Source organism: Hemibagrus wyckioides, linkage group LG22, assembly GCF_019097595.1.
Source record: "Hemibagrus wyckioides isolate EC202008001 linkage group LG22, SWU_Hwy_1.0, whole genome shotgun sequence".
In the NCBI taxonomy this organism is placed as follows: Eukaryota; Metazoa; Chordata; class Actinopteri; order Siluriformes; family Bagridae; genus Hemibagrus; species Hemibagrus wyckioides.
This window is the reverse complement of record NC_080731.1, coordinates 12370758-12397093: the sequence shown is the minus strand read 5'-3', so window position 1 is coordinate 12397093 and position 26336 is coordinate 12370758. Positions and strand designations below refer to the sequence as shown.

At 39.3% G+C, this 26336-nt stretch overlaps 1 protein-coding gene across 1 annotated transcript in view; it reads right to left on the bottom strand.

Annotated features, from left to right (window-relative positions):
* Positions 1-272: 272 nt before the first annotated feature.
* The window catches only part of LOC131343081 (uncharacterized), a 67031-nt gene continuing 40967 nt past the window's right edge, over positions 273-26336 (bottom strand). The window contains exons 9-12 of the mRNA XM_058374492.1: positions 16856-17014; positions 15817-15964; positions 11108-11242; positions 273-1505 (exon numbers count right to left, since the gene is read on the bottom strand). Coding sequence (XP_058230475.1) covers positions 1027-1505; positions 11108-11242; positions 15817-15964; positions 16856-17014 — 921 coding nt within the window. The 3' untranslated portion in view covers positions 273-1026. The remainder of the gene's footprint in view (positions 1506-11107; positions 11243-15816; positions 15965-16855; positions 17015-26336) is intronic.

The window sequence follows — 26336 nt, the reverse complement described above, 5'->3', positions numbered from 1 at the left end:
TTTTTTTTTTTGTAAATCATTTGCAAGAGCTTTTACACAAAAATATAATGCGGAAAAAGGTTTCTTAGACTGAGTTTACATATACACAGAGTCATTAATGTGCACCCTGATGCTTCAGATTGTATCATTATCTCAAGTTACTTTAATTTTACACAAGGAGTACATGAGCAAGTGTATATTGCTTATTTATTTACTGCATGCACATTCAGTGAAAATTGTGAAAACTGAGCCATAAAGCTAGTCAAATAAGATTATCAAAATGAGAAAGATGGTATCGGTCTGTTAGAGTTGGTGTGTTTATGGTCTAAACCAATTGCGATGTGAATGTGCTTGTTAATTTATGGCCGATCAGCATTTTTCAACATACAGTACACACACGATGATGAGGTTTAGCCTCTGAAAGCATTAACTAAAAGACTCAGAAATGAGGCTCACTGATAGCTAGGGGAAGGGAAAGTAAACCAGGACATGATCTTATTACTTATTGTGTTTTTATTGTGAGGCATTTTAATGAAGGAAACCAGAATTCTGTCATTTTAAGCATCTGATCAAGGGCATGAACTAACAAGGGCATGTTTGTAGGTTTGGTTTCACTTTTGAGAAGAGAATATCAGCTTAAATAAACAGAGTAAACTCCTATCCAAACAAAGGCAACACACAGAAATGGGCTTAATAATAAGAGCAGGGCTTGTTGAGCTTTAAAGAACACACCTGCCTTGACAGCTTTTTGAAGGAAGTGAATAAAAACAGTGTTATTGTGTGATCCTGTAACACACCCCGTGGCTTGTTGTCCTCTCGCCTCTTGAAATAGACGTGGACTTTGCTTGACATCGATGGAATCAGCTGCTCTTTAAGTGCTTTTATTACCACTAGGGTTGTGTAGCCAGAGAGGCTTTTCTAACAGGCATTAGCAACCCCATAACATACCCCCCACCTCACTATTCAAGAGCTCCCTCTCTCACAGGACAGACGAGTAGTATGAAAACGGAGAGGTTGGACTTTTCTTTTTTTTTCCTTTCCAAATGTCTAGGTCTGCCACTCAGGTCTGTCTACTGTCTTCCTGCTCTTGCTCCTGAATGAACCCCTCCTCTTCAGCCCATCCTCCTCTCTGCCTGGCCTCTGACTGACCCCCCTCTCTTGAGACGAGCTGCTTCTGGGGACATGGACTGATAGAGTTCTTCTGATCATTCGGTTTCTCTGCTCAGCCTCTGTGGTAGATGGATCTTTAGGTGCAACTGTGGATTTTCCTGCACTTCCAGACCGAGCAGCCGGACTCCCAGTCTCAGGAGCGTTCCCAGGATGTGCTGCTTGGAGCTGGGCCTTTTCTTTGCTCACTTCCTTCCTCTGAGCTTGCAGGACGTGCAGGGTCTGAACGGCCTGCTGCTGCTCTTGCTGGAGGGAGTGCAGCTGACTGGCTGCTTTCTCTCTCTTTTCGGTGCACTCTTTCAGGAGCTTTTCCACAGTGTGCAGGAAATCATGGCCATACTGCGCCAGGGCTTCATCTCCTACACACACACACACACAGAAACACAGGACTGTTAGAATATGTAAATGAATAAATTGATAGATAAATAAATAACAACAACAACAATAATAAATATAAGAAGAAGAAGAAGAAGAAGAAGAAGAAGAAGAAGAAGAATCTGAGATATACTGCATTGTGTGTTAAATCTTTTTTTCTCTCTTTCCCTTGAAAAACCCTGTAATATAAGCTGATTTTAAATATATAAACATCCATATAAGGGGTGTAATGTAATAACACTATCTATTAAGGGCTCTAAATGTCTGTATCTGTACTTCTAACTGGATTTAAACTCTGAGTGGGTGTGGCCTAAATACATTTTTTTTTTGTAAAATGATTCCTTCAGTATACACTGAATAACTCTGAGAGGTAAAAAAAAATGCCAGTACTATCAGCATGGTGTGGGAATTCTGGCTCTCAACAACAGCCAAAACTGGGCCTGTTATACCCTATCATCATCATCATCATCATCATCATCATCGTTTAGTAGTATCACTACACTAATTTGTGCTATAGCACCAGCAGTATTCCGAGCCCCGGCACAAAAAGTTACCATACAACTTTATTACTGTAACTTTACTCTCAAACTAAACACTCACTCACACCAAACAAACCTGCTCTGCAGCCACGTAATAAATGAGTCTCCATGGACCTTTAGCTCTCTCTGCATGCATGAAAGCCTTAATCCAGAGTTTACATTCAACTTACATTACACTCTTCCTTGCAGAGAGGCAGAGCGAAAGGTGGGAGTGCAAAAACGAAGGGAAGATAAATGAGGAGTTTGTTCAGATGGGGAGAGGTATGTGTCAGGAGGGCCTCAGCAAAGTCACCTGACTAACAGAGGAAATATTTTTCACTAAGGGCTGCAGCTGCTGCATGGAAAACCCCTTAACTCGCTGACTTTCATGAGTCTTGTACAGAAAATGACTTAAAAAGTATTAAAGAAACAAATTACAAGTGTAAGGTGAGACAATGGTAGCGATTTTATTACGCAGTGGCATCTCACACATTCAGAATGTATACATTATTAAAAGAGATGGTTCTTTATAGAATCAAACTTTTTTTTAATATATATTTTTCTATTATATACAAATTTAGAAAGAAAATAGAGCTAATTCAAACACAGTATAAATGTAGTTAGCGTTATATTATGAATAAATTGTATATAGTATTCATAATAGCAAAACTCCTCCCTCTTATTGAAGTGCTTTAATTATTTCACAGCTATTTCATCTTTTCTAAAATATGTCATCATAAACACAAAATCTCGCAGTGTTATCTACAGTGTTATCTCTATTCCAAACAGTTATGGCACTGATTTCGATTCTTAATTATTAAATTGTTGTAAAATTAGCTTCATCGCTCTCCAAGGGACCTTTTTTTGGCGGAGCGGTGGAGCAGGTTCTATTGGCCAAGTACAGAACCCCAGGGTTTTATATAAAAGCCCAAGGAACCTCTTTTTTAAGAGAATAAAACTTGTGAGCCAAACAATCTCCAACACAGATACGGAAGAGCGAGGGGTTGAGTCATGGAAGAGACATGGTCATTTTTGCCAAAATCTTATAAAAACACAACCTAATTCATCCACTTTCATTAGTTTACACACCATATCGATTTTCTGTTATGAAACTAATCACTTCGCTTCGACATCTCATCTCTTCTGGTTCAAACAGTCAGTGGTTGATGAGAAAAGACTTTATGTTTTCATCCACAATCTATTCATGTTCAATAAAAAAAAAAAAAAGAAAAAAAGAAAAGAAAAAGTACAGTATCATGTAATGAAGCTAATACTGGCTAGTGACTTCACACCAAAAGACTGATGTTAGGCATCTTGTTCAGAACTGAAATACTTTCACTGATGCACTTTTCCCCCCACAGTCCATTATTCATAACATTCCCAGCTAACACTGAGGTAGCATGAGCTAGTTAACTAATACTGACTGCTACTTAAATAATATATAATCAGCTAGCCAACTAGTGCAGTTAACAGATATTTGAGTACTGATCTGGTGGTAAGTATTGAAGTAAGGTTTCCACAGGTCTCTTACGCCCTGTATGAAGTCTAGGTGAGTCTGTATCAGCTCACTGGGTGTTAAGTGCCCTAACACATCATCTCTCCACTCTATACAGAGCTACCATGTGAGATAAGCAGGTGCAGGGGCAGGTCCTTGGATTGACTGACAAGCATAGATATGGTGATAAGAAGCCAAAGACAAAAGGAAAAGCACTAGCTGATAACCGAGCCACTGCCGTCACCTATAGCACAATGCATTCTACAGAAATGTTACACAGCCTGATAAGAGGCAACTTTGAAATGAAAAGCTCAGGCCTCTATCTTGTTGTGAAGTAAATTGTGTTTTGCCAAGGTGCTTTCATATCACTGAAACAGTCAGGGCAGATAAATGAAGGTTTGAACAGTCCTCAAACCTGACATTTTAAAGGTCAGAAGAGAAGAGACACCTTATCTATCCTTGCTTTCATATCCAGGTGATTCATAGCTGTGTGGTTTTTGGGTTGCGATCGCCGAATTTGGAACAGTGTTACTGGCTTCACTGCACAACATGAATAAAGGTTCTCGCTTGACTTCAGAAGAGAATAAACAGTCTTTCGACAAAGCCGATACAACAGACTTTGGAAGACTGATCATTCACGCTGTTATCCAATCAGCTAATCACGTGACCCTGGCATGCAGATACAGGTCATGAGCTTCACCTCATGTTCACATCAACCATCATGTAATATTAGTAACTTTACAGCATTTCTGTTTACATTTATACCAGACGCTCGTCTCCAGAAGTCTCTATCAATGAATACATCCATACTTGTTCACTAGGTCATGGACTAAAAACATCATCAGTCTAACAACACTGTCAGGAGGTTATACAGCCAGAGCACACAGACTTTTTTTAAACAAGTGCTACTTTAAGTACCTCAGGAGGAAGCAGGTCTTCAGACGTTGTTTGAAGACAGCCAGTGACTCAGCTGTTCAGACATCGAGAGGAAGTTCATTCCACCACATAATGTTGCCAGAACAGAGAAGAGTCTCGATCCGTACCTTCCCTGTACCCTTCATTGTATGTCTTATGGCATGGTTGTTGGTGCCAGAAGAGGTTGAGTATTTCAGATAATACACATGCACATGCAAAGCGGTAGGTAATGTTTAGAAAGAACTACTCAACTCTGGTGAGCAGAAAGTCATCTCAGTATGCACAACACATCGAATCGTGAGCTGGATGAGCTACAACAGCAAAAAAAACCACATCAGGTTTCACTCCCGTTAGCCAAGAACAGGAATCTGATGCTATCATGGGTACAGACTCACCCAAATCTGAAAAGCTGAAGACTGGGAAAAGAGTAAATGATGTTTTTCTGGATGAATCCAGGAGGACATTATATAATACCCTCTAATTGGAAAGTGAAAGAAATATCAGCTATCTTTTGATAATGTTAACGATACTAGCTGGCAAGATAAACTTTTGCCTCATAAAGCAACTAACATAGCTTATCTATTGTAGCTAACACAGCTATTATTCAGCATGGTGCTGAACATCAAGTAGAAGATGATTCAATGAGTTGATAATGGATAATGAAAACAAATCATCATAATGAATCACAGAACACCATAATCTGATCTAAAATATTCCCTTCAGGTTCTTTCCTGGTGTAAGCCATGCTTGCAGTTAGCTTCCATGCTCTCGCTGCTATTTGCTAGACTAAAGAGAAGATGCTCCACAAGGCCACATAAATATCTGAGAGGCAACATTACACGGATGACTGAATGCAACGATGCGGCCCTTCTGCACAGCCACGTCAGGCCATGAAAAGCCGGCATTCCACCAGCTCATTGTGTAAATATTTGCCGTCGGTGTCTCCAGTCAGAGCAGTTTTACAGAGAGCGAGTGAGCGCTTGGCACCAGGGGTGAGAAGTAGAGCAATAGATAGATTTACAGAGAGAGAGGGTAAGAGAGAGGTGTAAGGGAGAAGCAGCACAGGAAAAGCTCGGGGCGGTTAGCGGCTGCCTCGCTGAAGACCACACACACACACACACACACACACACACACACAGAGAGCCCCAAGGAACCAGGGCCACCTAAGGAAAAGCTGGAACGGTGCAGAGAAGAGAAGCGGAGGTGTTTGAGTTGGAAAGCTGATGAAGGTTGTTCATTCCAGTGTTTGGGATGGAAGAAAGTGAAGCAAGGGCAATGGCTTGTGTTTCAGATGGCTTTCGCATGGCTATGGTGGAAATATTACACTACTAATAATAATCTTTATTTTTGTAGCATCTGTCAGAGAAAGAAGCAGTTTTACAGAAGAGGAGCTACAGAAAGTAATATTCATGATGTGTGCTGGTTCAAAAGCCTAAATTCACCAAACATACAAAAAAAGGCTGGTATATTAAAAGTTAAAGCAAATAAATGGCAGCAAAAAAAATCTTGTTTGTAATACTACAGTTTGAGGAAAGCAGTATTTAGTAAGTAATGCCTGGTAAGGGTGTGGTACGCCTCCGTTAAACTGAATACACAGACACTTCATCATGCTCAAATACTTCCACACACAAGGAAGCCATGACACCTAGCAAAAAGCACAGAGCTGCATACAGATCAACAGGCAAATAACATAATAGTAACACTTTAGTGAAGGGAAGTGTTTATGTGACCACATCTTTATAAACCCTTCACAATACATCTACATTTATAAAAGCACCGTGATGCTTCCTACACTCCATCAACAATAATAAACATTACTCTTTCTGCTGAACAAAAAAAAACTGACATAACAGTGACATGATGCTAAAAATGTGATAGCTTATCAGTGAGGGTGAAACTAGAGTGTCCCTTGAACCTCACATTTAATAAGAAAAGCATTTTTACATTGCATTTACAGCATTTGGCAGACGCCCTTATCAAGAGTGATTTACATTTTTATGTCATTTTATACAACTGAGCCCCTTGCTAGGCGGCCCAGGGTGGACGCTTGGTGAGGCTCACGACTGGCTAGTGTCTCTGTGATTGACGGGGGAGTGAGAGAGAGAGAGAGAGAGAGAGAGAGAGAGAGAGAGAGAGCATGATCTCTGGAAAAAAGGACAAATCTTTTCAAAGCCTCTTACAGTATTTATTTATTCATGCTTAAGCAAAGTCTTGACCCTCTAATGCAGGGCTAAAATTTGTCGATTTTTATTTATTTATTTATTTTTTTACCTAAACTTCCTTCCTTACAAACATCACTATTGTAACAGAAAGTTGCGACAGTTACCTTTTAAATTCGAAATGATTAAGTGTTTAGTTTATTTACATATCGAGTACATTTCTAATTGGTTATGTTTTGTTGCTCATGACTCTTCCTGTTAGTGCTACAGCCTTGAATTTGTTTTTAAACCTGCTGTTTTTGTTGACTTCTCATTACACATGGCATGTCGTCGGCTAATCAGGGAAAAGGAATAGACAAAAATGGAAAACTCTACGAGAACCCATGAGCTCTTTCCTTTCTAAACAATTACAATTATCTCTAACCCTGTAGCTACTCTCTGGCCTGATAAATAATTTACATAAATGCATGTGATTGGAAAAGCAACAGCAGAGGATCAGCTACAGAAGCTACACTGGTTCATGTTTAAAAACATTTATTTATTTTTCTTTCTATCTATTTATCTGTAATAGTTGTGATTTGGTTATAGTTGTGTGTTCAAGATCTATCTATCTATCTATCTATCTATCTATCTATCTATCTATCTATCTATCTATCTATCTATCTATCTATCTATCTATCTATCTATCTATCTATCTATCTATCTATCTATCTATCTATCTATCTATCTATGTCAGTCTGTCTGTCTGTCTGTCTCTATCTGTAATAGTTGTGATTTGGTTATAGTTGTGTGTTCAAGATCGATCTATCTATCTATCTATCTATCTATCTATCTATCTATCTATCTATCTATCTATCTATCTATCTATCTATCTATCTATCTATCTATCTATCTATCTATCTATCTATCTATCTATCTATCTATGTCAGCCTGTCTGTCAGTATGTGTCTGTCTCTCAGTATGTGTCTGTCTCTCAGTATGTGTCTGTCTGTCAGTCTGTGCCTGTCTGTCTACTTATGTATTTGTTTGTTTGGCTCTGGTGTAGTATTTCTGAAATTCTTTGCCAGGTTAGCATCTGTAAGTCAGTCAGCTCTGAATATGTAACCTGATGCGAACTAAAATCCTGGGAATCTGATCACTGACAAATTCCCTCTTTATGATCACTGATGCAATGAAACTCGTATTCATAAACGTTTTTGTAGATGTCCTGTAGCTCTATGAACACTACAATAGTGACTTAATTCCAGTGAGTTCATCCAATGCTGTGGACAGTGCTTTCATTTCAGTACACTGTATCAGCATGTCCTCCGAATTCAGCAGAGGAAAATAAGAGCAGCATGAAGCTGAAGTGTGAACTTTAGAGCTTTACAGTGTGCAGGCTACAGCGTGGGACATTTGTGACAGGTGCAGCCACAACCACCGTCACACAGCTCTGGGCATCACATTTATTAACCAAGAGTATGCAGTAATGGTGTGTGTGTGTGTGTGTGTGTGTGGTTATTAAGGGCTGATGTCAACACTCAAGTCTGCTGAGTGGAGTCTAATCAGGCCTGCGCTGCCACGGGCTCCTACACGGGGAGGTCTGGGCTGCAGTCCATGTCTGTCACACACCCATAACCACACACCAACACCGAGCACGGAGGAGTGACTCACACACTCGCAGAACCACACACCAGGGCCAACTGTGGTGTACCCACACACACACATTCATTCTCTCTCTCACTCTCTCCCTCTCTCTCTCTCTCTCACTCTCTCACACACACACACACGCATACACAAACTAAAATTCTGAGGAATTTCCACTAATGTAATTATTAATGCCAAAATTAAAAAAAGAGAAAAAGAAAAGAAAAGAAAAGAATATGTCTATCCTTGTGAGGATATTTGGTCATGCCTACATACAAATAGAGGACTAAATCTTTCCTTCCTTCCTTCCTTCCTTCCTTCCATCCTCTCTCTCTCTCTCTCTCACACACACAACCAAAGCTATTACACATCACTATGCACTTTCACATAATCACACAGTAACACAAGGTGCCTGTTTATGTTCACACCGCGTCACACCCTTTCACACACTCGTGTTAGCTTTTTGTTGAGTCACATCGTTACACCAGCCTCCCTGCCGAACTTTCTCCCACAATCCTTCACTCACTCACTGAAACTTTCTCTAGATTTCTCTCTCGATCACTCACTCACTCATTCTCACACACACACACACATAAATACACAATCATTTTTTCACTCGCTTGCTCGCTCTCTCACTCCCACACACACACACCACCTCACTCTCACTCACTGCCTCCCTCCCTTCCTCATGTTCTGCCTCACCCGCTGCCTCGCTCTCTCATTTATTCCCTCACTCACTGCTTCCCTTCCTCACTTACAGTCTCCCTCACAATCACACTCACTGCCTCACACCCACAGTCACACATTTCCTCTCTCTCTCCACCTCACTCGTTCACACCCACACTCTCACCCTACCTCACTCCCACACTCCCTCACTCACAGGAGAGCGCTGCATTTTTGCACTCCAGTGTAATCTGGGCTGCATACCAATCCGGGGCACTCAGATGCAGCACACAGTAATCTGAATAAATAAATAAATAAATAAACAAACAAACAATCAGAGCATAGACGTTACATTGGATTATTTCCATAATATTGAACTTTCTGCTCTTAGAATTGTACTGATGGTTCGAACAAAAGTTAGAGCTAGCTGATATGACGATGTATCCTGATCTGTTTAGAGAATGTGTGCATTACTGGTATTTCTATCAAACTGATATGATACCTGAAAGACTTAAATAATGAAAAAAGGACAGATTGGGTTGCCTGCAAATCTCCTTACACATCTAAAAACCTAACACGCAAAACCCTTAATGCCTTCATGGCTAAAATAAAGTTCTTTGTTTTCTTTCGTTAAAGGTATGCAACTTTAGCCCTCCAATTATTAAGTATTTTTGTACCATTTCGATTTTCCCTCATTTTCCATGCTAGACATTAAGCAAATGAATCATTAAACTCATTCCTTTTTTCCCCTCGGTATTATTTGGGGGTGGAAGCTAAATATTTTATGTTTCCATTAATAAGAGATGTTTTTGTTTTTGCAGTGTTTTCCACTTCTAAACATAATAAACTTGTGAATTACCCTCGGATAGACCAGCAGTGGATTAAAGAATCTGTTAATACTGTGTGCAACCTGACAGCTGAAACTGGAGCAACTAAATTAGTGAAAGCATTGGCTGGTTTCAAGGGGGCGGGGGGGAAAAAAGCAACGGCTTTCAGCATTGTGCCGAAACGTCCCTGCCTGCCGGAATCTTTTTCCCCCCTCTCTGTGTGAAAGCATGTGCGATTCCTTTAACAGCTGTTGTCTGTGTTTGTAATGGAAAAATACAAGGGGTTTGTATACGGGGCAGGAAGATTCTGGCAGGAAGGAGTTGCAGGACAGACGTGATGGAGAAGGAGCAGACAGCAGTGTATTAAACATTACACATTTTAAAATAAATACAGCGATTCAAAGCCACACCTAGGCTGTGGGGCTTTTCTTCCACCGTCTGTTCATTTTCACAGGGAAATGTGTTTTTGCGCTGAATCAAAACTGGTGTACAAAACGATTGTACATGACAAATAATGGCGGCAAAGAAATAGTGAAAGAATTGACATACTGTGAATAATGATATTTATTCACTTGATCTTTAATTCAATATTCAGTTTGCCTGTAAATACTTCTGTTGTTAACTGATGAATGGATATGAAAAAGAAAGCAGGATTGTTTATAGGCTGATTGGTAGAAATGAAAAGAAGAGAAATATTTAACCCTTCATCCTATTTAGTGAAGGTGATGTCAGTGTTATTTTTTAATGTATTTTATTAATTAATGCTTCTATCCTAATGATTTCTGTAGGTAGCTTGAGTTCAGTACAAAAGTTTGCATCCTCCCTCCTTTCACGTCTGTGTAAAAAATAAATTAAATTTAGGGGTTTTTTTCCCCCTTCTCTACAGAACAGAATTCCCCGTTTAGCTAATGGTGTTGTATTGAAACCGTTTACCTTGTACAGCCAAAATATTACATCAAGTCAAAGTCAGCAGTTATTTTCAGATCTTTCCTGAAGCTGAACAAGGAGATGACAAGTGTCTTTTTTGTTACCAGCAGTGAAAATCATCATTCAGGCAATTGAAGAAACAGATGCAGAGACACAGCCAGAGTGAAAGAGGAAAAAAGTGACTGTTTTTCATCATTTTGAAGTAAAGGCATGCAAACATTTGCAATCAACAATTAGAGTACTCGGCTTTACTCGAGTCTATGACAGAAATCGCAGCACTGGGATAACTGTGGGAATTTTGCGAATAATTCAAAAGCTTAACAGGCCCCGGGATCGCAAGCTGATTGAGGCTTAGGAACTAGATTTCAGTTTAACAGTGAAAGAGACGTAGTGGAGAGAGAGAGAGACACACACACAGAGACAGAGAGATAGAGTCTGAGACAGGCATTGATCCACCTTCACTCTTTGAAGGGCCGAAGGCATCCACCGCCTCTCGTATCTGTGCCAAGTTGCTCTTAAAAGCTGACAGGAAGCGGTGAAGTGCAGCCTCTGACGCTGTGCTCCTCAGATCCTCATAACTTGAAAGGACATCTGGGATAAAATGGAATGGGGAAAAAAATGAGAGAAAGAAGTGAGAAAAAAACGGGGCAGAAGAGGCCTACTGTATCAAACAGAATGGCTCAGATGTGCATGGTTAATTCAGCTCAAAACACAGAGGAGCTGGAATATTTGCAATTCTATGTGAAGAGCGTTGAGCAAGATGAAAATTACACAGCGACACCAGTGATGGTTAAAAATGTACACCAGTGATTGTACACCTTTTTATGTCTTGATGCACTGGAATTTGTTTGAATTTAATCACTGTTGAATATGGACTTATAAAGAAGTTAATTATATTATGTCTTTCCGTTAGTGTTTCTTCCAAGCTTACGTCTCTTCATGAGGCCATTCAGGACTCTTTTCTGTCTGCAAGCTTAAAAATCTTGCAGGCTACAAATTTCCTACATTTCTCTTTAAACACATTTATATGTCTCTACGGAAAGTCTCAGTTACAGTTCCATTTACTCACAATATCACAATTTTTTTTTTTTATTTCAAACAGTTACTAAACAAAATAATCTTGCCAAAAGCTGTGCAAAAAAGAAAAAGTCACTGCCAGTCAGATGGCTTCAGTGACTTCACATGGCTTTAGTGACAAAACATGCTAGAGAGTCTTTAAAGAATGAAGGGAACATGCTCTCATGCTTTTTCGTGATATGTAAGATGTTAAAGTCTGTAGACCCTGCACCCGTTGTACTGTATAATGATGATCCAGAGGTCTGGTATGCACCATGCACAGCAAGAGCAGATCTGTGGTGACCTCACAAGTCTCTTACAGCTGTGTTTCCCCAAGCCAAGCCTCAGGAAATCCACACAGTCCACATGTTTTGCTCTGTCTCAGTTCCTCAATGGCCTCACTTAAACGGATGGCAAAATGCTGACAGACCAAATGTTTGGAACATTAACACTGAAACATTAAAAAAAAAGTCTGTAATTATGAGAGGGACTACATAAACATGAGATAAAGGACTGATTTGTTCATCAACATAGAGGTTTCGGTTAAATGTTTACAGAATGTAGGAATTAGTTTTTATAACTTGCAGTGTTTGCAGCGGTTTGATTCACTCTTCTGATTAAAAGTATATATATATATATATATATATACACACATACATTTTGTTAATTGTTCAATGGAACACTGCAACAGTTTGCACATATCATACCACTGCTATGTAAAGGAATATTCCAGAAAAACTACAGGTCAGTAAGCACATGTTGGTTGTGTGCAAATGGACTTACTGCAAATTGTTTTGTTCAAAATCACTTGCTCCCATTTCAGCCTGTAATATCTCTCTCTCTCTCTCTCTCTCTCTCTCTCTCTCTCTCTCTCTCTCTTTCTCTCTCTCTCTCTCTCTCTCTCAGTTCAGTTTGATTGTTGGTCCAGGTGTGATGCAATCTGTAACACAGCAGAACTGTTGACCATATGGGGGACTAAACTGAGGGGGAAATAATGCTCTACATTATGCAGAGACAAAGCAGGAGGTCCAGCATTAGGCTTTTAATGAGGAGTTATGTGTGCCAGTGAAAAGGAGTGAAGAAGCACCAGGCTATATATGCTCTATTCCAAAAACAAATGCATCCTCATGTGCAAGGGTCTACTTATTTACCACACAAGCAGGACACACACACAAACACACACACACCTGTATATACACACATCTATACACACGCACATGCATACTCTCTCACACAGATACATCTAGATACACACACTTTGGTATGCATGCCTGCCCTCCCCACCAGCACAATGTTTTCATCACCTCTTGAATGACTTCTCCTGAAGCACACATGCCAAAACACAAACGCACGCAAAAAACACTACACGCAACACTACTCTACACTACAGGTGTTGAGAATGTACTTGAGATACCACGCACTATCTGTCTCACTATATATATATATATATATATATATATATATATATATATATATATATACACATATATATATATATATATATATATATATATATATATATATATATATATATATATATATATATATATATATATATATATACATATATGTAGAGAGAGAGCGAGAGAGAGAGAGAGAGAGAGAGAGAGAGAAAGAAGAAATAGATAGATAGATAGATAGATAGATAGATAGATAGATAGATAGATAGATAGATAGATAGATAGATAGATATGTTGGTGTACTTGAGATACTACTCACTATATATTATAAATATATATATATTCCATTTGTTTTATCATGGATTTTCTATATTCATTAAAGCAAGTGTCTGATAAAATAAAAACCCATCCTTTCCCATTTCCACAGTCAGCAGGATCAATATTAGCAAACAGCAGTGTCCTGATTATGTGGTTTGTTCTAAGCAGAAATAGCTGATGTCTGGAATTGCATGTTTGCGGGCTGCAGGTAGACGCAATTACTCTTTCCAGAAAATGTTCGGGCTAAGATGATGCATGGCGTTCTGCAGCCGATCGCTGTTTTTAGCCTGCTGCTTTTTCGAATTGAATGCCGCATCTATATAGGCAAATTATTCGACTGCTTAGAAAAGCACTTTGTGTGAGGCAAAACACGCCAATAATCATCTGTTAGCTGTTAGGTGCTTGGTGCTGGAGTATGCCATTTTGCCCTGTATGCGCTGTAAAAACACCAAATGGCTGAAGAAGGTGTTAGTCGTCACTCGAGTTGCCTTGTTTCGCGCTCCAGAAGCCTGTAATAGCCTCCTGATGCCATTACTGATTTGAGTTTTGAATGGAGAGTGACACTGTCCTGTTGACACACCAAAATACAGCTCTGTGGTAGTAATTGAGATCATATAGATTGTGTACAAAAGTGCCTTTTTATGTGGTCTGTAAACCAGCAGCAAAACAGTACACAGCAGCTTTAGGCATGGCAGAAACTACGTTTTGAGCGTATGGACAGTAAAGTGTCCAATATAATTTCACTGACTTTGTATAGATCTGTTTCATTTTTCCATCATAGACTATGTAAGGAATAAAAAGAAATAAAACACACTCCGACAGCAAAAATAATCAACAACTAGGTAGAATGATGAGCAAAATTACTATCACCCAATTATAAAGATGATTATTTCTATTTGCCCTGAAGTGTTGTAGAGTGCTGCAATGATGACATATTTTTGGAGACTAACCTGGACATGATCAGCACCCATTTTCCACTGGCTTCTGGATTATTGCAGAAAACAATTTCTGTGACCAACAAAAGTTCACGCTTGCTGATCCTTACACGCTTTGAATTTACACTTTTATGAATTTTAAAACCATCACCAAAAGTAAAAAGCTAAAGTAAGACTATAAACAAACCACACATGACTTGAATGTCATTACTAAGCTTCCAACAAGGCATTCAATCTTTTATTATTATCTTCACTGATAAAGATCTACTTTTGGTGGATGAATTGGAATGAGTCGGAATAGTTTTGTAAGAACATGAGTATAAACACACCGAGGCTGCAGTAGATGAGTTTTCTGTTCACTGTGATCACATTTAATGTCCCCGACAACCTCTGTAGTTTCATTAACCACTTGTTTGCTACCGTACCTTTCAACACACACTAAAGGCGTTAAAAATCATGAGTAGAGTTTTGTAGAATAAAACATGGAAAAATCTTGAGCTTGTGTTTACCACAGACCTCATTTTAGACATATAACCAAAAACCCATTCAAATATTTCATGGGACAATGAAACCGGACATGCTCTAATACTGACTTATTTCCAGGTTTTGGTTTGCTTTTAGACTACAGAATATTCCAAGTGAAAGACAATTAATTAATTATTGAATTAATATAATTAAATTATAATTAATTAAAAACTGTTACACAGTCATTTTTTAGCCATTTCTAGTTGCTTGTGGAAAAGTAATCAAGTTATCATTTAATGTACATTATGGGTAGGAAGCTTTAAACAGCTTCACTATACATCTGTAAACAGCTGTTCCCTCCCTTTTTTCTTTAAACAGTTAATAATACAGAAATATACTGTAAAGTACTGAAGACTCTCCAGTACTGACTGTTACAAAGCACTGACACTGGAGACTCCTTCCATAAATGTTAGTACAGAAAGCTTCATATCAACAATTATACACTTTTCTTTGTCAAATAACAACATATGTCTTAAAGGTGTTTATTATTCACCTCAGATTATGTGGAACATCTGCCACGGTCCCTGTGAACGAGCTGTTACTATAGAAACGATAACGTGTTAAAATGAAGGCATTAATATAAAGCTGTGATTTGGTAGACCTCAGCACTACTGTCAGAACAGCTGTTCTAGAAAACTGTAATGAACACTTTGTGACTAATGAGATTCGGGAATTCAACAACACTGCGGTGTAATTTCAGGTAAAACAGTTTTGTGAGAGTAGAGAGATCAGGTTTATATAGCAACATGTTATGCTGAAGGTTAAAGTGTTTAGTATTGGACCAGTTTTTAATTCATGTTACATTAATGAACTTGTTGAAGCTTGAAGGTTAGATCACAGCGATTCAGCTGCTGTGAGAGTGAGTTATTTCCACTGAAAACCGAAAAACATGATTTCCTTTACATCACTTTAAATAGTTTTGGAAATCTACCTTGCAGTGGAACGCATAGACTCTGAGAGATGTTCTCCTGGAAGGCTTGATAAGCCTGTCGGATTCCCTGGACGAGCTCTTCTATGGTCCGGACCTGCAGGCTGTACAAGCTTCTGTGGAAGTCCAGCTCTGCCTTGAGAGCTTCCACCTACATCATCGGAAGACAAGACAAAAATACGCATCTCCAACAGCAAGCCAAAGGGCCAGATGTTGTTTGGAGAAGACGGCTTTTACAGAACACCAGATCCTACTTTGAAGTTCTGTGTTCGAGCAAATGTCTTGAATCGCATTCAAAGAGACTCGCCCAAAGGGTAAAGAGCTTAACCTAGCATGACCCCGCCTCGATGAAAGCTAATCATGACATCTCATGAACACAGTGTCTAACAGTACATATAGATGGAGTGAAATGGCCTGCTTATAAGTGTGTATTTCCTCACTCTATCTCACAAATGCCAGGTCTTTAAAAATGCATAATGGACCCATAACCCGGAGTCAGGAGGCGCCTGGGCGATGCCGCTCCTGACTGTAGAGAGGCGTCACAACAAGTGTTGCATTAATCATTGTGTTTCTCCTGGTCAGGCAGAGTGTATCATGAATGATTCATAGCTTAGCCCTTTTGTGCTACAATAGGGAGGTACAATCAGGACTCTTTTCCTGAAATAACAGTTTGATGACCCCTGAGGTTGAAGCAGATGAGGTTTAGACAGGAACGCCCCGGTCAGGTTATTTTAGTATGAAATATTGATTGGCATTGACAGACTGTTAGCATACAGAGCGGGGTAGATTACCACAAAGAGGAGGCATGAGCATGGGCTTGGCAGTGAGAACAGGAAACAGAAGATATGAAAAAAAAGAAAAAAAAAAGATGGGGGAGGAAAAAAAAGACAGGAATTAACAAGGATAACTGACACAAAAGCATGACCACGACCACCCTGCTGGCTGCAGAGGAGAGAGAAAGAGCCAGACAAATGCAGACGAGCCAATACAGCTGTGAGTCAGCCTCCCTCTTTCTCTCTTTTCTTTCTCTCAGCACACCCACCTGCTGTTGGGCCATCAGTACTGAGTAATTGGCGGCTCGGCTCAGGGCCTGGGCGGCGCGTCTTGCCCGCTGGAGGGGTGCTCCTCGGGGAAAAGCTGGCAGTGCTGCCAGGATGTTCTCCACCTCCAGCTCCTGAATTACCCGCTGCTCTGGGCTGGCCTGCAAACACACAGTCACAGTGAGCTATAGACTGTGAGCCAAGACATTTCTTGCTAAAGGGGCTGATTGAGTAGCTATGCTGTTGGGAGATTATAAAACACTGTAGTAAAACATAACTGCATTCTGGTTGACTGTTTTCCTTCACATAAAGAGAACTGTGAAGGTAGAATCACCAAATTTCTTCTGGGCATTAATAGAGTACTCTATTCTAGGTTCTCTAGTGGTTGGGAAATGGGAACATCGTTTGTCTTGCAACAGCAGCAACAATAAAGATCTGAATGACCTTTTAATCTGTATTTGGTTTTATTTGAGGAGTCATAAAGCAGCCAATCTTACAGAGGTACATCCTGGGTTAATGTTAATGTGCATTGCTAATTGTTTCTCTCACTGCAAAAAAAAAAGGATCATTTTAAAAATAAAACATGACATGACTCAGATTTGGGAGGCCAGATTCACATCCAGAATTCTAATTCTACATTTTATCTACTGGGATCCATTCAGTACACTCGAGCAGTAGACTCGATACACTCCAACACACAAACATATCAGCAAGACTTTATATAAAATTCTGTATTCAAGTTCTTTTTACTCCGTATCAAATCTACTAAGAATAAAAACCACTAAACTCTGTCTGCTGACAGGAATCTGTCTACTTTACCTCCTGATCACAAAGCATCAGGAAACACTATATCTTTGGGCAAGTCAAGTGAATCTGCTTAGTCCTTGGAAAAACGAGACAGCGGGCCGGTTCAGGTCCTCATCTGACACATTTACTTTGATGAATTATTCAATAATGAAGAGAGTTGTGCTGCGAGAGATCTTATCAGCTCCTGCTCATGGACACCACTGAATGCATCAAAACAGGGAGCCAACAGGAGCCTTTTGGTGCATATTATGGTATTTTATTCTTGGATGAGATTCATGCATGTGATGTTTTTATATAACACAACCTGACACTGCTGTGCTGGAAACCGCACGCACCTCCATCTTACAACACCGTGCTGAATTTAAATCTGAATGCCGTCAACACAGACACCTAGTTATGTATATGGTGGTGTGTTTGTGCATGGACAACCCAATTCAAATTCTAATTTCATTTGCCACACACACAAACATACAGACGTACATACACAAACATACATACGGCATGTAGTGGAATACTTAACGACTATCCGGGTCGTGAAAATAGAATAAAAACAAAAAACAGATTAGTAATGTAATGTTCCTATTGAGCTAGCTCCTTGGTAGCGTGAATGGAGAGTCAAATATAAAGTACAGTTGCTCCAATTCTAATGGAAAGGTCGTCACTCTGTCTGTAAATCAGGTTCTATGAGGGTTAGTCATGTGAGGAATCTGTCAGCGAAATGCCTCAGCAGTCTGATCATTTGTGTGGATGAATGTAGCAGAGGTGAGGGTTAAAAGCCTGTTCCTTCACTGTTTACAGTAACAGAGCACTAACAGGGCCTCAGGCTGTGTAGCGGGATGTGAATAAACACCATCCATTGCTATGACAAGGTTTAGCCGTACATTTACATTGCACACGGCATGAATGTCTCCCTGGGATCCCTTCGGCGTTACCTTGCCACATGATGGGAGTGCCAGTCAGCAACACAGCATGCAAATGAAGCTGTCAATCAGTTGATCCGCTGCTTATATTCCCTTATGCTTTCCGCAAGGAAAACAGAAAGAAGTGAAAAGGGGGAAAATACTAATAAGACAAAAAAACTAATACCCACTAATAACATTTTAGCACTTATTTTTCTGCTGATATTAAAGAAACATCTGTGAATCATAACATTTCCTACATACACATTTCATATGTACTGCTGCTATGAACAAAACATCTACCTAAAAGTGTACAATCTTTTGTACCATCATCAGACCATTCAATACAAAGGATGAGAAAAAAAAAATCTTTTATTTATTTAATTGTCTGTTTATTCTTGTGTATTTTGGTATGTAGTTTGTTTGGTTTTTGTTCCATTGTTTTTTGAGGATCTAGCCGGGGATCTGTGGTCAGCATGTTGACCTGTTCTCTCAGAAATAAAGATACTTTTTCCTTGATGACAGAGTGCTACCATAGAGGGTTTCTCTTATACCTGGAAAACTGCTTGTGGTACATTTACTTAGCTTTTAGTGTTAAAAAAAACACATGCTACACCAGTAGTCTTCAAGCTTCAGTTATATATATTACATTTTTACATTATATTAATGTCTCCAGGGGAAAAATACAAGTTAAACATACAAATGATATACCACCGATGATGACAGTGACAAAGAAAATCTATTTTTCCCGAAAGATATCCCTATATAACCCCCCCACACACACAAAGCCACCTGCATGTAGTAATGGAAATTGGAAGTAGCACAATTGTGCCAGCCAAGTTGAGCAGTTATCAGCAAAATGGGCACAAAGCCTTAGAATTATTTATTTATCAATTTGTTTGTTTTAGTTTTGACTAGTCATATTTGTTGCTGTGTCTGAGCCAAGCTCTAGGAGGGACTCATTAACTTTCAGAAAATGATCCTGGCAGACTGACTTCTGAGAAAAGTTAACAAAAAAAAATAGCACCACCACACAGGGTAAATGTTTAAAAGAAAAAAGAAAAAAAAACTTGACTACCATGAATAATGGATTTAAGCACCACAAACGTCCCACTGGATTCAATAATGTACTGTCTAGAATAGCAAGCTATAAACTGCAAGCTAAAAACTCGAAGGCCGTCATGTAGCTCCAACTCCTGAATCATGCACAAGCCACTGCTGAATACTCAGACATGCATCTCCAAGTCTATTAATATGATAAGCTGCAGCTTCAGGGGAAGAAGAAGAAGAAGGGGGAAAAAAAACAGTCACAAGATACGACAATAACAGGACCTGTCACAGGTATCACAGTGTTCATGTCAGGTCTCACAGCTTAGTGAACTCTTTCTTCTCCCGCTTTCAGCCTGGAGAAATGAGATTCCGAAAGCCTTTCAAAATTCATCCCTCGTTTTGCTGTTTATGCATTCATTACCATAATTTCATCACCCTGCCCATAATAACAGATTCTTTTCCTCCCGTTTTGAGACATCCCTGTTGGTGGACGGACAGTACACCAGCTTGTTTACACCTGCACACCAGGTCCGCTTACCCGTCAGCCAATTAGGACCTAATTAAATGCTGGGTGCACCAGTAAAGCTTGCTTAGTCCTGATCCTATGAGCTACTTTGATCTCCTTTGACAGATAAGGTGTCTGCTCTACAGCCTAAACCTCCACTTGGAGAAAATCTGGTTCATTAAAACAAGGGATTTTTTGAGAAGGGGGTGGGGATATTTCTGGTTAAAGTAGCTCAAGTGTTTGGGATTTATAATGATCGTCTCATGTGAGTGTGAGGTTTTTTTGGCCCAGTGAGCGAGGTTGGCAGCAAGAGGATACAGCTGCCGCAGGATTACAAATCCAAATCAATCAGTCCATTGTTCTGCTCAACACTTGCCGAGTCCATCGCACTGAGACACCAAGTGACGTAATGACACTATTTTTAACTGGTTGCCAGCTTTTTTCATTGCAAATCTGCCCTTTATTATCCAGTTCCTGCTTTTCTAACCATTTAGTTTATGTGTAGTATATATTTTATGATGATGACGACGATTATACAGATTATAACATCATTTCCAAAGTAACAAAAGGAGAAAATATGTCAATATGTTTTGCCTATGAGCTCAAAAGCGAAGGTGAGCTTGGATCTCTAAGATCGTCCTTGAAAAAACTCCAACTTGTATAAAAAGATGTGTGAAATATCTCTAATTAAAGGTGGTGAGAAACTTCAGACTGTTCATATACAATATGTAGTCTGGATAAAATACTGTGAAAAGTATCAATTATTTGTAATCATTTTGAGAAGTAAATTATTTTATTTGTTTTTTTTTTTTTTTTTACATATTTAATACTTGCCCTGTGGTCATACTGCTTTTCACACTGTGCTTCTAAAAACCCCACCCCTTCTTAACCCCTCGTAGAGCTACGTTTCACACGTGTAATTCAGAAGCATGGTTAGTACCACTATTCACCCCGGGTTATGAAACTCCGAAGCAGTGTTTTGTCAGTGTTAACCCCTTATTGCAGTGCCAAATGTGGAGAGTCTAAAATAATACAGTGTTTCTCCCAAAACCTTTTATGGCAAGATGCTTAGCAGCACACACTCAGTGAGAAACTGAACAGCTTTTACCTTATATCACATGTTTTGTACGGTCACAGAAACCCTGTATGTTGTTAAATAGTAGCTGCAGTGCTTGAGGGAAAATATATACATATATTACAAAAAAGATAAATGGTGACGGAAAAAATTGGAGTGGAGAGGAGACTTATTTTTACAGCTGTGGTCACAAATAACCGAGTATTTTACATTACATGACATTTTAATTTTAATGCCATTTTTGTCACTCATGTGAATGTGCAAGACAAGCTGTTATTTAAACCAGTCACACGCTGTATTTATCCAATCATGGCTGGTGACAGTGAAAATATGTAAATAAGAAAGGTTAAGCCAGGGTTTAGGAAATGTACAGTGTGAAACATCAGATTATGAAGAGCCAGGATGAACTGTTAACCCCCGGGGGGTAAATTATGAGCAGGGTGAAATGTGAAACCCAGGATTCTGTTTCCCAGAGTTTAGGATAAACTACTTAAACTGTGAAAGCATTATAGTGACTTTCCAGTTTAATAAATTGTACAGCATTTGCTTAGTTAATTTACTTGTATAAACAAACACTAATTTGCATTCTTTGCTAAAATATCAGATATTGCATGATCAGTGCTTGGAGCTGTACAGCAATGGGAGATCTTATAATGGGAGCGAGGTCTTATCTTCCGAGTCCAAGTGGGAGGGATGGCATTAATTTTGTCCTCGTGTCAATGACAGAGACACGAGCCAATCATGGGTGATAATGAGTGTGTGAGGTCATGCATGCAGAAAAGAGCAGAGCTTTCTTCAGGGTGTGTTATACTGCCCTGTGATGCAACATGAGCAGCAGTCTGAATAGGGGGAATGTGCTAGCTTAGTGATTACGGTGTTGGCCTAATGGTCGGAAGGTTGTGAGTTCGAATCCCAGGTCCACCAAACCGCCAATGCTGTGCCCCTGAGCAAGGTCCTTAACCCTCAGTTGTTCTGGATAAGAGCGTCTGCAAAATGCCAGAAATGTAAAAGTCTACATGTTTTTGAGAGGAAACACTCTTTAGCCTTCAGGCTAAATCTCCCTCATGAGTAGTCGTCTTATGATGAGGAAAGCTGGCTATTAGATGGGAAATGGTTTTTCACCCCTAAATGGAAAACCTGGGAAACAGACGTAATTTTAATAAATTGATGTTTGCACACATTTTACCCACCCGTAAATGTGTATAAATCACTACTGTATAGTCTCTAACGGTTTTTGATAAAAGATAAAAGATAAATTAGCCTGGCTTTGCAATTCAACACCGATACAGGACGCAGCTTCAGCTAGCAGATGATAAGCATGTGGGTATATCCTGTCAGGATGTACCATCCAACTCTATCCACCCCACACCCCCTCTCCCCATTTTACGCCTCACGACGAGGCTGAAGAACACCTGCTGGGAGTCAATCACAGTTCCCTTCCATCTCTCGTCTTCCTTCTCAGCTTCTCTCTCTTCTTGTCACAGCTCAGAGGTAACTAGGTGAACAATAACGAACGGTGCAGCGGTTCAATCGGTTGTCTTGAAACAAAAAAACGATGACGACACACATCGCCGGTTTATTCTGCTTTGTAGCTTCAACAGGGAGGATGATAGCTGATTTAAATGGGTGCAGTGGGAGCAGGTGTTTTAGCTTCAGGCTAGCTTAACATCAGCTTTGCACCCCAAAACCCCATGAGCAAAATCAAACGGCGCGTCTTATCCTTTTTTTTTTCTTTTTTTCTTTATTTTTTGAAATATCTACCACTTACTTGTGAAATATATATTACTCAGTAGGCTCATTTAAAGAGAATTCTTTATTAGGTGTGGCTGTTGATCAAGACCAGAGCTGTTAAATGCTTTAAATATTTTATACACTATAAATCTAAAAAATTAGGATTTTGACCGTTTTAATAAATGTTAGTACTGACTCTGGAAGCTGTGAACTGTGTGTGCGCAATTATAGAAATTCATACACTCTAAAATGTAAAATAAAACCAAACCCTTTATTTAAAGTCCATGTTTACAATTTCTAGAAAAAGATTTCAAAAGCAATGATCCCCCCCCCCACACACACACACCTACCTACCTACCTACCTATATGTTCCTCTATGCGTTCTCTTCAACTATTAAAGAGTTTAAAGAGCATAGTGTGTGAATAAAACATCAAAGCTGCACATATGGGGTCTTTCAAATTAAAATCGAGGTTACAGAGCGAAGTTAGCGAATCCATTGAAGATCAAACTGACGTGTTCACGTGAGGTTAAGGTCATGAAGAAATTCTTCTGGAAAAAAAAAGTAAAAAAAAAAAAAAAATGTCGCCAATAAAGCAGCTTAGAAATTCAGTGTAAATGGAGCTGTGAATTTATTCCTAAACCTGGCAACCATTGTTCCTCAAGGTTAAAGCTACTTAACGGGTTGCTAAACAGCCTCGTCTCTCTAGCTTTTCATTCAGCATGAAACGGATAGACGACAAATCGGTTCTAAGGCAAAACCGATTAACACCTGGGAGAAAATCTCCAAGGAAACCAGCGACTCTTTACTACTGTGTAGGAAAATGAATTTATCGATGCAAATATCACACAGGAACAAACGGCGATAACATAACAGCAAATCAGAGAACGCAGCAAATCAGAAAATGCCATAGAAAAATTTTAGCAAGTCAGAAAACGCAACAACAATACCCAAAACCTATCGGCAATACAGAAAACAATAACAATTCAAATAACATAATAGCAATTCAGAAAATACAACAACCCAGGAAATGCTACAACAAATCAGAAAATGCTACAAATTTCTTTTAGCAAGTCAGAAAATGCTACAACAAATCAGAAAATGCTACAAATTTCTTTTAGCAAGTCAGAAAATGCTACAACAAATCAGAAAATGCTACAAAAAAATTAGCAAGTCAGAAAATGCTACAAAAAAAAGTTTAGCAAGTCAGAAAATGCTACAATTTTTTTAGCAAGTCAGAAAATGCTACAACAAATCAGAAAATGCTACAATTTTTTTAACAAGTCAGAAAATGCTACAAAAAAAGTTTAGCAAGTCAGAAAATGCTACAAAAAATTTAGCAAGTCAGAAAATGCTACAATTTTTTTAGCAAGTCAGAAAATGCTACAAAAAATTTAGCAAGTCAGAAAATGCTACAAAAAAATTAGCAAGTCAGAAAATGCTACAACAAATCAGAAAATGCTGAAGAAATTCAGAAATAGGCAACAGAATGTTTAAAAAAAAAAAAAAAAAAGCAAAAGCATAACAGATAATGCAACAGGAAAACTAACATCCCAGCCGCAAAATCAGAAACACATCAACTTTAGCTAAAAGCAGAAAGTGTGTATGCGTATTAAACATCACATGCTGATTGAACAATACTGTATGGCTATCACACAGAAACAACTTGCACTTTTTCCCTGTTATCTAGTCAGCCTAGTGAAATCAAATTAATAAAAAATTACTTCAGGCAGATTCACACATACGAGTGTGTGATGTTCAATAACGAGATAATGCTGATGTTCCTAAATTTGCTGATGTTTTTAAATATGTTGTTGTATTTGCTGCTGCATTTTCTGTTTTGTTTTGTTAAAATTAATTATGTTTTGCAATCTGACAGGCCACTTTAGTCATAGTTACCAGACGGAAATATATGAGAATGATTATCAAACACTTCCGACACTTGAACAAAAGCCTGCGTGACACACACACACACACACACAGTCCTTATCACATGTCACCAAACCTAAAGCTAAAGGAGTTTTGTAACCAACTCCTGATATGAAGTTCTAGCCAATGTTTCGAGATAAACCCAGCCACTTCTGGGCTTTTAGCGGGAAACTTTAGCAGTAGCATTCGTCTTTACTTTGAGGGTGGTTGAGGAACGGTGACCAGCCGCGTGTGGGTGTGAAATCAACTGATGCAGTCAATCATTGCTAAAGCAGCGACTGAACATTTGCATGAAGGGGAACAAGTCACATTGAAACAGCTGAAGAGTTAAAAGGGCATCAGTTTTTGCGATAATTTTGCGATAATTAGTGCGTCTTGAGAATACGGTGTGTCTCTGGTGTAAATTACTGCTAATAGGAGATACACAGATCAATCAGGGGCTGCTGAGAGAGAGAGAGAGAGAGAGAGAGAGAGAGAGAGTGAAGCCCACAGCAGTGTTGAGACACCAGCTGTTGGGCCTTTAGATGTGTTTTAATGGTAGGGACTTCGGTTATTCCTATGGATCTCTTCTCTCCTGGATACAAAGCCCATCCATTCCCTCCTGAGAACACAGTGGAACCTACAACAAAGACATTTCCACCCCTTGCTGTGCCATCTGTAATGTTAGGGTTTCCGTTTTTCTCCCTACGGATCCTGCTATGGAAATCGTCTACTCCATGAAATCACGTCCCTGAAAAAGAACCCATTATCTTTCTTTTACTAGTTCTTACTTAGCACATAATATACATCCTCACTATTTGTTCTACCTTAACGGCTAAAATCCTTCAATTAAAAGCCAACAGATGTAATTATGGTAATCAGGCCCCCTCGGATGGCAAGTCATTTTTTTTTTCTTCACGTAAATTTGTTCGCCTGCAATTACATGATTACTGGGGCTGCGGTTTGTGTTAGTGCCACAAAATCCATCATTGCATGTAAACGTTTACTACCAATTACATCCAACACCGGGAGGGCACGCCTTCTAAATGACTAATAACATTCTGTGTACACACATGCAAAATCGCAATAAATCACGCAGCCTTGTCCTAATACTCCACAGATGGGTCCCTGAGTGCACTCGCGCTGAGGTTCCACTATACAAAACTGACCACATCTATCTTGTGTGTTTGATGGGGGCTCTCCTAGGATGGAGCTGGGTTGTTTGTCACATAGCTGAGGTGTGTGTGTGGGGAGGGGGTGACGGATATCCTCCACTGATGATGAAGATCTTGATATGTGCATCTCCGTTCAGGCAGAAACAGACGCCCCCTGTGAAGACGCCTTCACCTACTTTTAGCTTCAGTGCTTCCTGAACGGGACTGAAGGCACAGATGGGTTTCTGACGGCCTGGAACTTGTTGTGACCTTTGTGTTTTAAACAAAATTCTCATCGGAGACAAAACTTTCACTAGAACCCAAATTAACAGTTCAGAAATAGATTTAAAGCACT